Consider the following 15821-nt stretch of genomic DNA (forward strand, 5'->3'; position numbering starts at 1 on the left):
TGTGTGTGTGTGTGTGTGTGTGTGTGTGTGTGTGTGTGTGTGTGTGTGTGTGTGTGTGTGTGTGTGTGTCATCAAGTCGTTTTTTAATGAGTGAAGGTGAGAATGATGCAACAGGGGATGAGAGAGAGAGAGAGAGAGAGAGAGAGAGAGAGAGAGAGAGAGAGAGAGAGAGAGAGAGAGAGAGAGAGAGAGAGAGAGAGAGAGAGAGAGAGAGAGAGAGAGAGAGAGAGAGAGAGAGAGAGAGAGAGAGAGAGAGGTATCATTGATTGGTTGCCTGGTGAATTGTGGGTTTGTTGTGGGCTGAGAGGGAGAGAAGGAGTGTGGGAGAGGAGGGGGGGAAGAGAGACATAAGGATAAAGAGAAGCGAGAGAGGAGGAGGAGGGAGAGCGAGAGGGAGATGAGGGGCTACATGAATTGAATCATTGATTGGTTGCCTGGTGAATTGTGGGTTTGTTGTGGGCTGAGGGGGGAAGCAGGAGTGTGGGAGAGGGAGAGGAGGGGGAGGCGGAGGAACAGAGAGAGAGAGGGAGATAATGAATGCAAACCTTCCCAAGTTCTCTCACGTCACCCGCTCCTCCGTTCTCTCCACTGGCTTCCAGTTGAAGCTCGCATCCGCTACAAGACCATGGTGCTTGCCTACGGAGCTGTGAGGGGAACGGCACCTCAGTACCTCCAGGCTCTGATCAGGCCCTACACCCAAACAAGGGCACTGCGTTCATCCACCTCTGGCCTGCTCGCCTCCCTACCACTGAGGAAGTACAGCTCCCGCTCAGCCCAGTCAAAACTGTTCGCTGCTCTGGCCCCCCAATGGTGGAACAAACTCCCTCACGACGCCAGGACAGCGGAGTCAATCACCACCTTCCGGAGACACCTGAAACCCCACCTCTTTAAGGAATACCTAGGATAGGATAAGTATTCCCTCTCACCCCCCCCTTTAAGATTTAGACGCACTATTGTAAAGTGACTGTTCCACTGGATGTCATAAGGTGAATGCACCAATTTGTAAGTCGCTCTGGATAAGAGCGTCTGCTAAATGACTTAAATGTAAATGTAATGCAAATGTCCCAGTGTGTCTGCAGTGACAGAGGAGTTTCTCACAGTATCTCCCAGCTCTCAGGTCAGAAACACTGAAGCCATTTAGTCATGTAGCAGAGACTCTTACCCTCTCCAGGAAGTACTTTCCCCCTAGCTACAGATCTAAGATCAGAGACTATTACCCCCTAGCTACAGATCTAGGATCAAAGACTCTTACCCTCTCCAGGAAGTACTTTTCCCCTAGCTACAGATCTAGGATCAGATACTATTACCCCCTAGCTACAGATCTAGGATCAGAGACTATTACCCCCTAGCTACAGATCTAGGATCAGATACTATTACCCCCTAGCTACAGATCTAGGATCAGATACTATTACCCCCTAGCTACAGATCTAGGATCAGAGACTTTCCCCCTAGCTACAGATCTAGGATCAGAGACTCTTTCCCCCTAGCTACAGATCTAGGATCAGATACTATTACCCTCTCCAGGAAGTACTTTCCCCCTAGCTACAGATCTAGGATCAGATACTCTTTCCCCCGAGCTACAGATCTAGGATCAGATACTCTTTCCCCCTAGCTACAGATCTAGGATCAGATTCTCTTTCCCCCTAGCTACAGATCTAGGATCAGAGACTCTTTCCCCCTAGCTACAGATCTAGGATCAGAGACTCTTTCCCCTAGCTACAGATCTAGGATCAGAGACTCTTTCCCCCTAGCTACAGATCTAGGATCAGAGACTCTTTCCCCCTAGCTACAGATCTAGGATCAGAGACTCTTTGGTAGCTACAGATCTAGGATCAGAGACTCTTTGGTAGCTACAGATCTAGGATCAGAGACTCTTTCCCCCTAGCTACAGATCTAGGATCAGATACTATTTCCCCCTAGCTACAGATCTAAGGATCAGAGACTCTTTCCCCGTAGCTACAGATCTAGGATCAGAGACTCTTTCCCCCTAGCTACAGATCTAGGATCAGATACTATTACCCCCTAGCTACAGATCTAGGATCAGAGACTCTTTCCCCCTAGCTACAGATCTAGGATCAGATACTATTACCCCCTAGCTACAGATCTAGGATCAGAGACTCTTTCCCCCTAGCTACAGATCTAGGATCAGGGTCACATGGTTAGTAGATGTTAATGGTCACATGGTTAGTAGATGTTATTGGTCACATGGTTAGTAGATGTTATTGGTCACATGGTTAGTAGATGTTATTGGTCACATGGTTAGCAGATGTTATTGGTCACATGGTTAGTAGATGTTAATGGTCACATGATTAGCAGATGTTATTGGTCACATGATTAGCAGATGTTATTGGTCACATGGTTAGCAGATGTTATTGGTCACATGGTTAGCAGATGTTATTGGTCACATGATTAGCAGATGTTATTGGTCACATGGTTAGCAGATGTTATTGGTCACATGGTTAGCAGATGTTATTGGTCACATGGTTAGCAGATGTTATTGGTCACATGGTTAGCAGATGTTAATGGTCACATGGTTAGCAGATGTTAATGGTCACATGGTTAGCAGATGTTATTGGTCACATGGTTAGCAGATGTTAATGGTCACATGGTTAGCAGATGTTAATGGTCACATGGTTAGCAGATGTTAATGGTCACATGGTTAGCAGATGTTATTGGTCACATGGTTAGCAGATGTTATTGGTCACATGGTTAGCAGATGTTATTGGTCACATGGTTAGCAGATGTTAATGGTCACATGGTTAGCAGATGTTATTGGTCACATGGTTAGCAGATGTTATTGGTCACATGGTTAGCAGATGTTATTGGTCACATGGTTAGCAGATGTTATTGGTCACATGATTAGCAGATGTTATTGGTCACATGGTTAGCAGATGTTATTGGTCACATGGTTAGCAGATGTTATTGGTCACATGGTTAGCAGATGTTATTGGTCACATGGTTAGCAGATGTTATTGGTCACATGGTTAGCAGATGTTAATGGTCACATGGTTAGCAGATGTTATTGGTCACATGGTTAGCAGATGTTATTGGTCACATGGTTAGCAGATGTTAATGGTCACATGGTTAGCAGATGTTATTGGTCACATGGTTAGCAGATGTTATTGGTCACATGGTTAGCAGATGTTATTGGTCACATGGTTAGCAGATGTTATTGGTCACATGGTTAGCAGATGTTATTGGTCACATGGTTAGCAGATGTTATTGGTCACATGGTTAGCAGATGTTATTGGTCACATGGTTAGCAGATGTTATTGGTCACATGGTTAGCAGATGTTATTGGTCACATGGTTAGCAGATGTTAATGGTCACATGGTTAGCAGATGTTATTGGTCACATGGTTAGCAGATGTTATTGGTCACATGGTTAGCAGATGTTATTGGTCACATGGTTAGCAGATGTTCATTTTTATTTAAAAAATTTTTTTTATATATAATTTTTTACCTTTATTTAATCAGGCAAGTCAGTTAAGAACACATTCTTATTTTCAATGACGGCCTGGGAACAGTGGGTTCGCAACCTTCCGGTTACTAGTCCAACGCTCTAATCACTAGGCTACGTTGGTCACATGGTTAGCAGATGTTAATGCTGAGTGTCGCGAAATGCTTGTGCTTCTAGCTCCCCACAGTGCAGTAATATCTAACAAGTAATCGAACAATTTCACAACAACTACCTAATACACACACATCTAAAGAGATGGAATAGGAATATGTCCATATAAATATATGGATGAGCGATGACCGCGCGGTATGGGTAAGATGCAGTAGATGGTATAAAATAGAGTATATACATATGAGATGAGTAATACAAGATATGTAAACATCATTATTAAAGTGGCCAATGATTTCAAGTCTGTATGTAGGCAGCAGCCTCCCTGTGTTAGTGATGGTTGTTTAACAGTCTGATGGCCTTGAGATAGAAGCTGTTTTTCAGTCTCTCGGTCCCAGCTTTGATGCACCTGTACTGACCTCACCTTCTGGATGATAGTGGGGTGAACAGGTAGTGGCTCGGGTGGTTGTTGTCCTTGATGATCTTTTCGGCCTTCCTGTAACATCGGGTGGTGTAGGTGTCCTGGAGGGCAGGTAGTTTGCCCCCGGTGATGTGTTGGGCAGACCGCACCACCCTCTGGAGAGCCCTGTGGTTGTGGACGGTGCAGTTGCCCTACCAGGCGGTGATACAGCCCGACAGAATGCTCTCAATTGTGCATCTGTAAAAGTTTGTGAGGGTTTTAGGTGACAAGCCAAATTTCTTCAGCCTCCTGAGGCTATTGCGACTTCTTCACCACCCTGTCTGTGTGGGTGGACCATTTCAGTTTGTCTGTGAAGTGTACCCCGAGGATCTTAAAACTTACCACCTTCTCCACTGCTGTCCCATCAATGTGGATAGGGGGGTGTTCCCTCTGCTGTCCCATCGATGTGGATAGGGGGGTGCTCCCTCTGCTGTTTCCTGAAGTCCACGATCATCTCCTTTGTTTTGTTGACATTGAGTGAGAGGTTGTTTTCCTGACACCACACTCCGAGGGCCCTCACCTTCTCCCTGTAGGCCGTCTCGTCGTTGTTGGTAATCAAGCCTACCACTGTTGTGTCGTCCGCAAACTTGATGATTGAGTTGGAGGCGTGCATGGCCACGCAGTCATGGGTGAACAGGGAGTACAGGAGGGGTCTGAGAATGCAACCTTGTGGGGCCCCAGTGTTGAGGATCAGTGGGGTGGAGATTTTGTTACCTACCCTCACCACCAGGGGGCGGCCAATCAGAAAGTCCAGAACCCAATTGCACAGGGCGGGGTTGAGACCCAGGGCCTCCAGCTTAATGAGGGAGGGTACTATGGTGTTGAATGCTATAGTCAATGAACAGCATTATTACATAGGTATTCCTCTTGTCCAGATGGGATAGGGCAGTGTGCAGTGTGGTTGCGATTACATCGTCTGTGGACCTATTGGGGCGGTAAACAAATGGAAGTGGGTCAAGGGTGTCAGGTAAGGTGGAGGTGATATGATCCTTGACTAGTCTCTCAAAGCACTTCATGATGACAGAAGTGGGTGCTACGGGGCGGTAGTCATTTAGTTAAGATACCTTTGCAACTTCACCCACACCCACACACTCTAATCAGGGCCTGATTTAGACCTGGGACACCAGGTGGGTGATTCCCCTCTAATCAGGGCCTGATTTAGACCTGGGTCACCAGTCATTCTTCCCCTCTAATCAGGGACTGATTTAGACCTGGGACACCAGGTGGGTGATTCCCCTCTAATCAGGGCCTGATTTAGACCTGGGACACCAGTCATTCTTCCCTCTAATCAGGGCCTGATTTAGACCTGGGACACCAGGTGGGTGATTCCCCTCTAATCAGGGACTGATTTAGACCTGGGACACCAGGTGGGTGATTCCCCTCTAATCAGGGCCTGATTTAGACCTGGGACACCAGGTGGGTGATTCCCCTCTAATGAGGGTCTGGTTTAGACCTGGGACACCAGGTGGGTGATTCCCCTCTAATCAGGGACTGATTTAGACCTGGGACACCAGGTGGGTGATTCCCCTCTAATCAGGGACTGATTTAGACCTGGGACACCAGGTGGGTGATTCCCCTCTAATCAGGGACTGATTTAGACCTGGGACACCAGGTGGGTGTTTCCCCTCTAATCAGGGCCTGATTTAGACCTGGGACACCAGGTGTGTTATCAGGTAGAACAGTGAAACCAGCAGTAGGGTAAGAGATCAAACCGCATGGCATCACTCTAACCATCTACCTCTCTGTCAGTCTAACCTGTTTTACTGTCTTTCCCTGTCTGACTGTAGGTTCTCGGGGGTTCCGCCCAGTAACCTAGGCAACAATACCAAGTTGGTGGATTGGATGCCTCAAAACGACCTGTTGGGTAAGAACCAGAGGGTTAGGGTTAGGATTAGGGAGAGGAGGGGAGAGGAGGGGTGAAGAGGTGAGGGGAGAGGAGGGGTGAGGAGAGGAGGGGAGAGGAGGGGTGAGGAGAGGAGAGGAGGGGAGATGAGGGGAGATGAGGGGTGAGGTGAGGTGAGGGGAGAGGAGAGGAGAGGAGGGGAGGGGTGAGGAGGGGTGAGGAGGGGAGAGGAGGGGTGAGGAGGTGAGGGAGAGGAGCGGTGAGGAGGTGAGGGGTGAGGAGAGGAGAGGAGGGGAGGGGGAGGAGGGGAGAGGAGAGGTGAGGAGGGGTGAGGGGAGGGGTGAGGAGGTGAGGGGAGAGGAGGGGTGAGGAGAGGAGGGGAGAGGAGGGGGTGAGGAGGTGAGGGGAGAGGAGGGGTGAGGGAGGAGGAGGGGAGGGGAGGGGTGAGGAGAGGAGGAGAGGAGGGGAGAGGAGGGGTGAGGAGGTGAGGGGAGAGGAGGGGTGAGGAGAGGAGGGGTGAGGAGAGGAGGGGAGGGGTGGGGAGGGGAGAGGAGGGGTGAGGAGGTGAGGGAGAGGAGGGGTGAGGAGGTGAGGGGAGAGGAGGGGAGGGGAGAGGAGGGGAGGGGTGAGGAGAGGAGGGGGAGAGGAGGGGTGAGGAGGGGAGGGGAGGGGAGGGGAAAGGAGGGGAGGGGTGAGGAGAGGAGAATGACCCTGAGCTGAGAAATACATAACTCATTATATCATTAACAGTCAATGATTCACACACACACACACACACACACACACACACACACACACACACACACACACACACACACACACACACACACACACACACACACACACACACACACACACACACACACACACACACACACACACACACACACACACACACACACACACACACACACACTCTCTTTCTCTCTGGGTGTGTTGCTGACCTGTATCTCTGAGGGCTGTGTGGTTTAGCTGCTAAGTAGCTCCTCTCAGTCACACCTTATTACCACACGGTGCACTACTATAGACCAGGGTCCTCTAGGACAGCACTGTTAGGACCAGGGTCCTCTAGGACAACACTTTTAGGACCAGGGTCCTCTAGGACAACACTGTTAGGACCAGGGTCCTCTAGGACAACACTGTTAGGACCAGGGTCCAACACTAGGACCAGGGACAACACTGTTAGGACCAGGGTCCTCTAGGACAACACTGTTAGGACCAGGGTCCTCTAGGACAACACTGTTAGGACCAGGGTCCAGGGTATAGGACAACACTGTTAGGACCAGGGTCCTCTAGGACAACACTGTTAGGACCAGGACACTGTTAGGACCAGACACTGTTAGGACCAGGGTCCTCTAGGACAACACTGTTAGGACCAGGGTCCTCTAGGACAACACTTTAGGACCAGGGTCCTCTAGGACAACACTGTTAGGACCAGGGTCCTCTAGGACAACACTGTTAGGACCAGGGTCCTCTAGGACAACACTGTTAGGACCAGGGTCCTCTAGGACAACACTGTTAGGACCAGGGTCCTCTAGGACAACACTGTTAGGACCAGGGTCCATATCACAACACTGTTAGGACCAGGGTCCTATAGGACAACACTGTTAGGACCAGGGTCCTCACAACACTAGGACAACACTGTTAGGACCAGGGTCCTCTAGGACAACACTGTTAGGACCAGGGTCCTCTAGGACAACACTGTTAGGACCAGGGTCCATATCACAACACTGTTAGGACCAGGGTCCTCTAGGACAACACTGTTAGGACCAGGGTCCATATCACAACACTGTTAGGACCAGGGTCCTATAGGACAACACTGTTAGGACCAGGGTCCATATCACAACACTGTTAGGACAGGGTCCTATAGGACAACACTGTTAGGACCAGGGTCCTCTAGGACAACACAGGGTCCATATCACAACACTGTTAGGACCAGGGTCCTCTAGGACAACACTGTTAGGACCAGGGTCCTCTAGGACAACACTGTTAGGACCAGGGTCCTATCACAACACTGTTAGGACCAGGGTCCTCTATGACAACACTGTTAGGACCAGGGTCCTCTAGGACAACACTGTTAGGACCAGGGTCCTATAGGACAACACTGTTAGGACCAGGGTCCTCTAGGACAACACTGTTAGGACCAGGGTCCTCTAGGACAACACTGTTAGGACCAGGGTCCATATCACAACACTGTTAGGACCAGGGTCCTCTAGGACAACACTGTTAGGACCAGGGTCCTCTAGGACAATACTGTTAGGACCAGGGTCCTCTAGGACAACACTGTTAGGACCAGGGTCCTCTAGGACAACACTGTTAGGACCAGGGTCCATATCTAGGACCAGGGTCTCTAGGACAACACTGTTAGGACCAGGGTCCTCTAGGACAACACTGTTAGGACCAGGGTAGGACAACACTGTTAGGACCAGGGTCCTATAGGACAACACTGTTAGGACCAGGGTCCTATAGGACAACACTGTTAGGACCAGGGTCCTATCACAACACTGTTAGGACCAGGGTCCTATAGGACAACACTGTTAGGACCAGGGTCCATATCACAACACTGTTAGGACTAGGGTCCTCTAGGACAACACTGTTAGGACCAGGGTCCTCTAGGACAACACTGTTAGGACCAGGGTCCATATCACAACACTGTTAGGACCAGGGTCCTCTAGGACAACACTGTTAGGACCAGGGTCCTCTAGGACAACACTGTTAGGACCAGGGTCCATATCACAACACTGTTAGGACCAGGGTCCATATCACAACACTGTTAGGACCAGGGTCCTATAGGACAACACTGTTAGGACCAGGGTCCTATAGGACAACACTGTTAGGACCAGGGTCCTCTAGGACAACACTGTTAGGACCAGGGTCCTCTAGGACAACACTGTTAGGACCAGGGTCCATATCACAACACTGTTAGGACCAGGGTCCTCTAGGACAACACTGTTAGGACCAGGGTCCTCTAGGACAACACTGTTAGGACCAGGGTCCTATAGGACAATACTGTTAGGACCAGGGTCCTATAGGACAACACTGTTAGGACCAGGGTCCTATAGGACAACACTGTTAGGACCAGGGTCCTCTAGGACAACACTGTTAGGACCAGGGTCCATATCACAACACTGTTAGGACCAGGGTCCTATAGGACAACACTGTTAGGACCAGGGTCCTCTAGGACAACACTGTTAGGACCAGGGTCCATATCACAACACTGTTAGGACCAGGGTCCTCTAGGACAACACTGTTAGGACCAGGGTCCTCTAGGACAACACTTTTAGGACCAGGGTCCTCTAGGACAACACTTTTAGGACCAGGGTCCTCTAGGACAACACTGTTAGGACCAGGGTCCTCTAGGACAACACTTTTAGGACCAGGGTCCTCTAGGACAACACTGTTAGGACCAGGGTCCTCTAGGACAACACTGTTAGGACCAGGGTCCTCTAGGACAACACTGTTAGGACCAGGGTCCATATCACAACACTGTTAGGACCAGGGTCCTATAGGACAACACTGTTAGGACCAGGGTCCATATCACAACACTGTTAGGACCAGGGTCCATATCACAACACTGTTAGGACCAGGTTGATTCACAACACTGTTAGGACCAGGGTCCTATAGGACAACACTGTTAGGACCAGGGACTAAGGACAACACTGTTAGGACCAGGGTCCTATAGGACAACACTGTTAGGACCAGGGTCCATATCACAACACTGTTAGGACCAGGGTCCTATAGGACAACACTGTTAGGACCAGGGTCCATATCACAACACTGTTAGGACTAGGGTCCTATAGGACAACACTGTTAGGACCAGGGTAGGACAACACTACTTAGGACCAGGGTCCATACACAACACTGTTAGGACCAGGGTCCTCTAGGACAACACTGTTAGGACCAGGGTCCTCTAGGACAACACTGTTAGGACCAGGGTCCATATCACAACACTGTTAGGACCAGGGTCCATATCACAACACTGTTAGGACCAGGGTCCTATAGGACAACACTGTTAGGACCAGGGTCCTATAGGACAACACTGTTAGGACCAGGGTCCTCTAGGACAACACTGTTAGGACCAGGGTCCTCTAGGACAACACTGTTAGGACCAGGGTCCATATCACAACACTGTTAGGACCAGGGTCCTCTAGGACAACACTGTTAGGACCAGGGTCCTCTAGGACAATACTGTTAGGACCAGGGTCCTCTAGGACAACACTGTTAGGACCAGGGTCCTCTAGGACAACACTGTTAGGACCAGGGTCCATATCACAACACTGTTAGGACCAGGGTCCTATAGGACAACACTGTTAGGACCAGGGTCCATATCACAACACTGTTAGGACCAGGGTCCATATCACAACACTGTTAGGACCAGGTTCCATATCACAACACTGTTAGGACCAGGGTCCTATAGGACAACACTGTTAGGACCAGGGACCTATAGGACAACACTGTTAGGACCAGGGTCCTATAGGACAACACTGTTAGGACCAGGGTCCATATCACAACACTGTTAGGACCAGGGTCCTATAGGACAACACTGTTAGGACCAGGGTCCATATCACAACACTGTTAGGACTAGGGTCCTATAGGACAACACTGTTAGGACCAGGGTCCTCTAGGACAACACTGTTAGGACCAGGGTCCATATCACAACACTGTTAGGACCAGGGTCCTCTAGGACAACACTGTTAGGACCAGGGTCCTCTAGGACAACACTGTTAGGACCAGGGTCCATATCACAACACTGTTAGGACCAGGGTCCATATCACAACACTGTTAGGACCAGGGTCCTATAGGACAACACTGTTAGGACCAGGGTCCTATAGGACAACACTGTTAGGACCAGGGTCCTCTAGGACAACACTGTTAGGACCAGGGTCCTCTAGGACAACACTGTTAGGACCAGGGTCCATATCACAACACTGTTAGGACCAGGGTCCTCTAGGACAACACTGTTAGGACCAGGGTCCTCTAGGACAACACTGTTAGGACCAGGGTCCTATAAGACAACACTGTTAGGACCAGGGTCCTCCCTCTCTCATCCTTGTCTCTCTCTCTCTCATCCTTGTCTCTCTCTCTCTCTCTTTCTCTCTCTCTCTCTCTCTCTCTCTCTCTCTCTCTCTCTCTCTCTAATCTCTCTCTCTCTCTCTCTTTCCTCCCTCTCTCTTCTCTCTCCTTCTTGTCTCTCTAGGCCATGCCAGAACAGTAGCGTTCCTGTCCCACGGTGGTCTGAACAGTATCTATGAAGCGATGTACCACGGTGTCCCTGTAGTGGGACTACCTCTGTTTGGGGACCACTACGACACTATGACCCGGGTGGAGGCTAAAGGGATGGGCATCATGGTTCACTGGAAGAGTATGACAGAGGAGGAGCTGTACCAGGCACTGGCCACTGTTATCAACAATAACAAGTACATGAACACTGCACCACACTCAGTTCAGTTATGGCTCACTACTGTCATCTGGTGTCTCAGTGTGGTACTGCACCACACTCAGTTCAGTTATGGCTCACCACTGCCATCTCGTGTCTCAGTGTGGTACTGCAACACACTCAGTTCAGTTATGGCTCACTACTGCCATCTGGTGTCTCAGTGTGGTACTGCACCACACTCAGTTCAACACACACAACCTCTCTGTTTTTAACTGTGTGTGTGTGTGTGTGTGTGTGTGTGTGTGTGTGTGTGTGTGTGTGTGTGTGTGTGTGTGTGTGTGTTGTGTGTGTGTGTGTGTGTGTGTGTGTGTTCTAGGTATCGTCAGCGTGCCCAGGTGCTCTCTTCCATCCATAAGGACCAACCAGGTCACCCGGTAACAAGAGCTGTCTATTGGATAAACTACATCCTCCGTCACCACGGCGCCAACCACTTACGATCCTCTGTCTACACTGTCCCCACCTACCAGTACTTCCTATTGGACGTTGTGTTGGTCGTAGGGGCGGGGCTGGCCCTGATTGGCTACCTGTTTTACCGGATAGCAGGGCTACTAAGGTCAAAGATAAAGGTTCAGGAGCGGGGGGGAGAGGTTAGCCACGGTGACGGCGACGACAAGGCAAACGGACATTGCCATAGCAACGGAGCGGTCGCTAATGGGAAGCACAAACGTAACGGAGCGTCAGTGAAGAACGACAAGAAGATGAAGTGAAGGGGCGGAGTCTGGGGTCAGAGGTCGGAGAGGTCGGAGAGGAAGCTGATTCTACTGTAGAGATTTAGGGTTTAAGGGAGAACAGAACACTCCTCGTTCTGGGAGACTGAAGAAAGGCAGGGATGAGATGTGTGTGTGTGTGTGTGTGTGTGTGTGTGTGTGTGTGTGTGTGTGTGTGTGTGTGTGTGTGTGTGTGTGTGTGTGTGTGTGTGTGTGTGTGTGTGTGTGTGTGTGTGTGTGTGTGTGGTTCGTTTCGTGGGAAGAGGGTAACAACCAATGCTTACAAAACAACAACAACAACAACAACCACCAAGGAGCTGGAAAGTCCAAAAGCCCCCCCCCCATCCCTCCTCTCCTCCCCTCTCTCCCCCTCCCTCCTCTTCTCCTCTCTCCTTCCCTAATCCCTCCTCTCCTCCCCTCCCCCCTCCCACCCCTCCCTCCCCCTCCCCTCTCCTCCCTCCTCTCCTCCCTCTCTCCCCCCTACCTCCTCTACTCTCCTCTCTCCTCTCCTCCTCTCTCCCCCTCCCTCCCTCCTCTCCTCCTCTCTCTCCCCCTCCCTCCTCTCCTCCTCTCCTCTCTCATCTCATCTCTGGAATGGAAGGAGGAAGAAGAGGGTCCGTGAACAACACCAACCATGTTAAACTATGTGTTTCTGAAGGAGTTTTTGAAGGAGAATCGCTGCTCACCAAGCGACTGTGGATAAACATGTATTTATTATGTATAACAACAACACGCTAAGCCATTCTTTAATCAGATTATATTTTATTTATTTTATTTCATTCATCAATCAGTTAAACTGCAGTGTACAGTACATCCTAACAGGGTTGGAATGATACCAGATGTTATGTTGGTAAGATATACAGTAGGGTTCGGGTTATACAGTATAATTAGATATAATATCTCTCTGTTTGTCTGCTTCCCTCATTCCCTCTATACTGTCCCTAATGGCCCCAAAACCTCATTCCCTCTATACTGTCCCTAATGGCCCCTCATTCCCTCTATACTGTCCCTAATGGCCCCTCATTCCCTCTATACTGTCCCTAATGGCCCCTCATTCCCTCTATACTGTCCCTAATGGCCCCAAACCCTCATTCCCTCTATACTGTCCCTAATGGCCCCTCATTCCCTCTCTACTGTCCCTAATGGCCCCTCATTCCCTCTATACTGTCCCTAATGGCCCCCTATTCCTTCCCTCATTCCCGCTATACTGTCCCTAATGGCCCCTCATTCCCTCTATAATATCCCTAATGGCCCCTCATTCCCTCTATACTGTCCCTAATGGCCCCTCATTCCCTCTATACTGTCCCTAATGGCCCCTCATTCCCTCTATACTGTCCCTAATGGCCCCTCATTCCCTCTATACTATCCCTAATGGCCCCTCATTCCCTCTATACTGTCCCTAATGGCCCCTCATTCCCTCTATACTATCCCTAATGGCCCCTCATTCCCTCTATACTGTCCCTAATGGCCCCTTATTCCCTCTATACTGTCCCTAATGGCTCCAAACCCTAATTCCCTCTATACTGTCCCTAATGGCCTCTCATTCCCTCTATACTGTCCCTATTGGCCCTCTATTCCTTCCCTCATTCCCTCTATACTGTCCCTAATGGCCCCTCATTCCCTCTATACTGTCCCTAATGGCCCCAAACCCTCATTCCCTCTATACTGTCCCTAATGGCCCCTTATTCCCTCTATACTGTCCCTAATGGCCCCTCATTCCCTCTATACTGTCCCTAATGGCCCCTCATTCCCTCTCTACTGTCCCTAATGGCCCCAAACCCTCACTCCCTCTATACTGTCCCTAATGGCCTCTCATTCCCTCTATACTGTCCCTAATGGCCCCTCATTCCCTCTATACTGTCCCTAATGGCCCCAAACCCTCATTCCCTCTATACTGTCCCTAATGGCCCCCTATTCCTTCCCTCATTCCCTCTATACTGTCCCTAATGGCCCCTCATTCCCTCTATACTGTCCCTAATGGCCCCAAACCCTCATTCCCTCTATACTGTCCCTAATGGCCCCCATTCCTTCCCTCATTCCCTCCAGACTGTCCCTAATGGCCCCAAACCCTCATTCCCTCTATACTGTCCCTAATGGCCCCTCATTCCCTCTATACTGTCCCTAATGGCCCCTCATTCCCTCTATACTGTCCCTAATGGCCCCTCATTCCCTCTATACTGTCCCTAATGGCCTCTCATTCCCTCTATACTGTCCCTAATGGCCCCAAACCCTCATTCCCTCTATACTGTCCCTAATGGCCCCTTATTCCCTCTATACTGTCCCTAATGGCCCCTTATTCCCTCTCTACTGTCCCTAATGCCCCCTCGTTCCCTCTATACTGTCCCTAATGGCTCCTCATTCCCTCTATACTGTCCCCAATGGCCCCAAACCCTCAGTCCCTCTATACTGTCCCTAATGGCTCCTCATTCCCTCTAGACTGTCCCTAATGGCCCCTTATTCCCTCTATACTGTCCCTAATGGCCCCTTATTCCCTCTCTACAGTCCCTAATGGCCCCCTATTCCTTCCCTCATTCCCTCTATACTGTCCCTAATGGCCCCCTATTCCTTCCCTCATTCCCTCTATACTGTCCCTAATGGCCCCCTATTCCTTCCATCATTCCCTCTAGACTGTCCATAATGGCCCCAAACCCTCATTCCCTCTATACTGTCCCTAATGGCCCCAAACCCTCATTCCCTCTATACTGTCCCTAATGGCCCCTCATTCCCTCTATACTGTCCCTAATGGCCCCTCATTCCCTCTATACTGTCCCTAATGGCCCCTCATTCCCTCTATACTGTCCCTAATGGCCCCTCATTCCCTCTATACTGTCCCTAATGGCCCCTACTGTCCCTAATGGCCCCTCATTCCCTCTATACTGTCCCTAATGGCCCCTCATTCCCTCTATACTGTCCCTAATGGCCTCTCATTCCCTCTATACTGTCCCTAATGGCCCCAAACCCTCATTCCCTCTATACTGTCCCTAATGGCCCCTTATTCCCTCTATACTGTCCCTAATGGCCCCTTATTCCCTCTCTACTGTCCCTAATGGCCCCTCGTTCCCTCTATACTGTCCCTAATGGCTCCTCATTCCCTCTATACTGTCCCCAATGGCCCCAAACCCTCAGTCCCTCTATACTGTCCCTAATGGCTTCTCATTCCCTCTATACTGTCCCTAATGGCTCCTCATTCCCTCTAGACTGTCCCTAATGGCCCCTTATTCCCTCTATACTGTCCCTAATGGCCCCTCATTCCCTCCAGACTGTCCCTAATGGCCCCAAACCCTCATTCCCTCTATACTGTCCCTAATGGCCCCTCATTCCCTCTATACTGTCCCTAATGGCCCCTCATTGCCTCTATACTGTCCCTAATGGCCCCTCATTCCCTCTATACTGTCCCTAATGGCCTCTCATTCCCTCTATACTGTCCCTAATGGCCCCAAACCCTCATTCCCTCTATACTGTCCCTAATGGCCCCTTATTCACTCTATACTGTCCCTAATGGCCCCTATTCCCTCGCTACTGTCCCTAATGGCCCCTCGCTCCCTCTATACTGTCCCTAATGGCTCCTCATTCCCTCTATACTGTCCCCAATGGCCCCAAACCCTCAGTCCCTCTATACTGTCCCTAATGGCTCCTCATTCCCTCTAGACTGTCCCTAATGGCCCCTTATTCCCTCTATACTGTCCCTAATGGCCACTTATTCCCTCTCTACAGTCCCTAATGGCCCCCTATTCCTTCCCTCATTCCCTCTATACTGTCCCTAATGGCCCCCTATTCCTTCCCTCATTCCCTCTATACTGTCCCTAA

The 15821-nt window shown here is 50.0% G+C and overlaps 1 protein-coding gene across 1 annotated transcript; it reads left to right on the top strand.

Moving 5' to 3' along the window:
* Positions 1–5762: 5762 nt before the first annotated feature.
* LOC124021863 (2-hydroxyacylsphingosine 1-beta-galactosyltransferase-like) lies at positions 5763–12407 on the top strand. The gene is made up of 3 exons (XM_046336999.1): positions 5763–5891; positions 11068–11287; positions 11624–12407. The coding sequence occupies exons 1-3, from the start codon at positions 5870–5872 to the stop codon at positions 12012–12014; spliced, it is 633 nt and encodes a 210-aa protein (XP_046192955.1). The 5' UTR covers positions 5763–5869; the 3' UTR covers positions 12015–12407.
* Positions 12408–15821: the final 3414 nt, after the last annotated feature.

This window comes from Oncorhynchus gorbuscha, unplaced genomic scaffold (genome assembly GCF_021184085.1).
Source record: "Oncorhynchus gorbuscha isolate QuinsamMale2020 ecotype Even-year unplaced genomic scaffold, OgorEven_v1.0 Un_scaffold_1236, whole genome shotgun sequence".
Taxonomy (NCBI): Eukaryota; Metazoa; Chordata; class Actinopteri; order Salmoniformes; family Salmonidae; genus Oncorhynchus; species Oncorhynchus gorbuscha.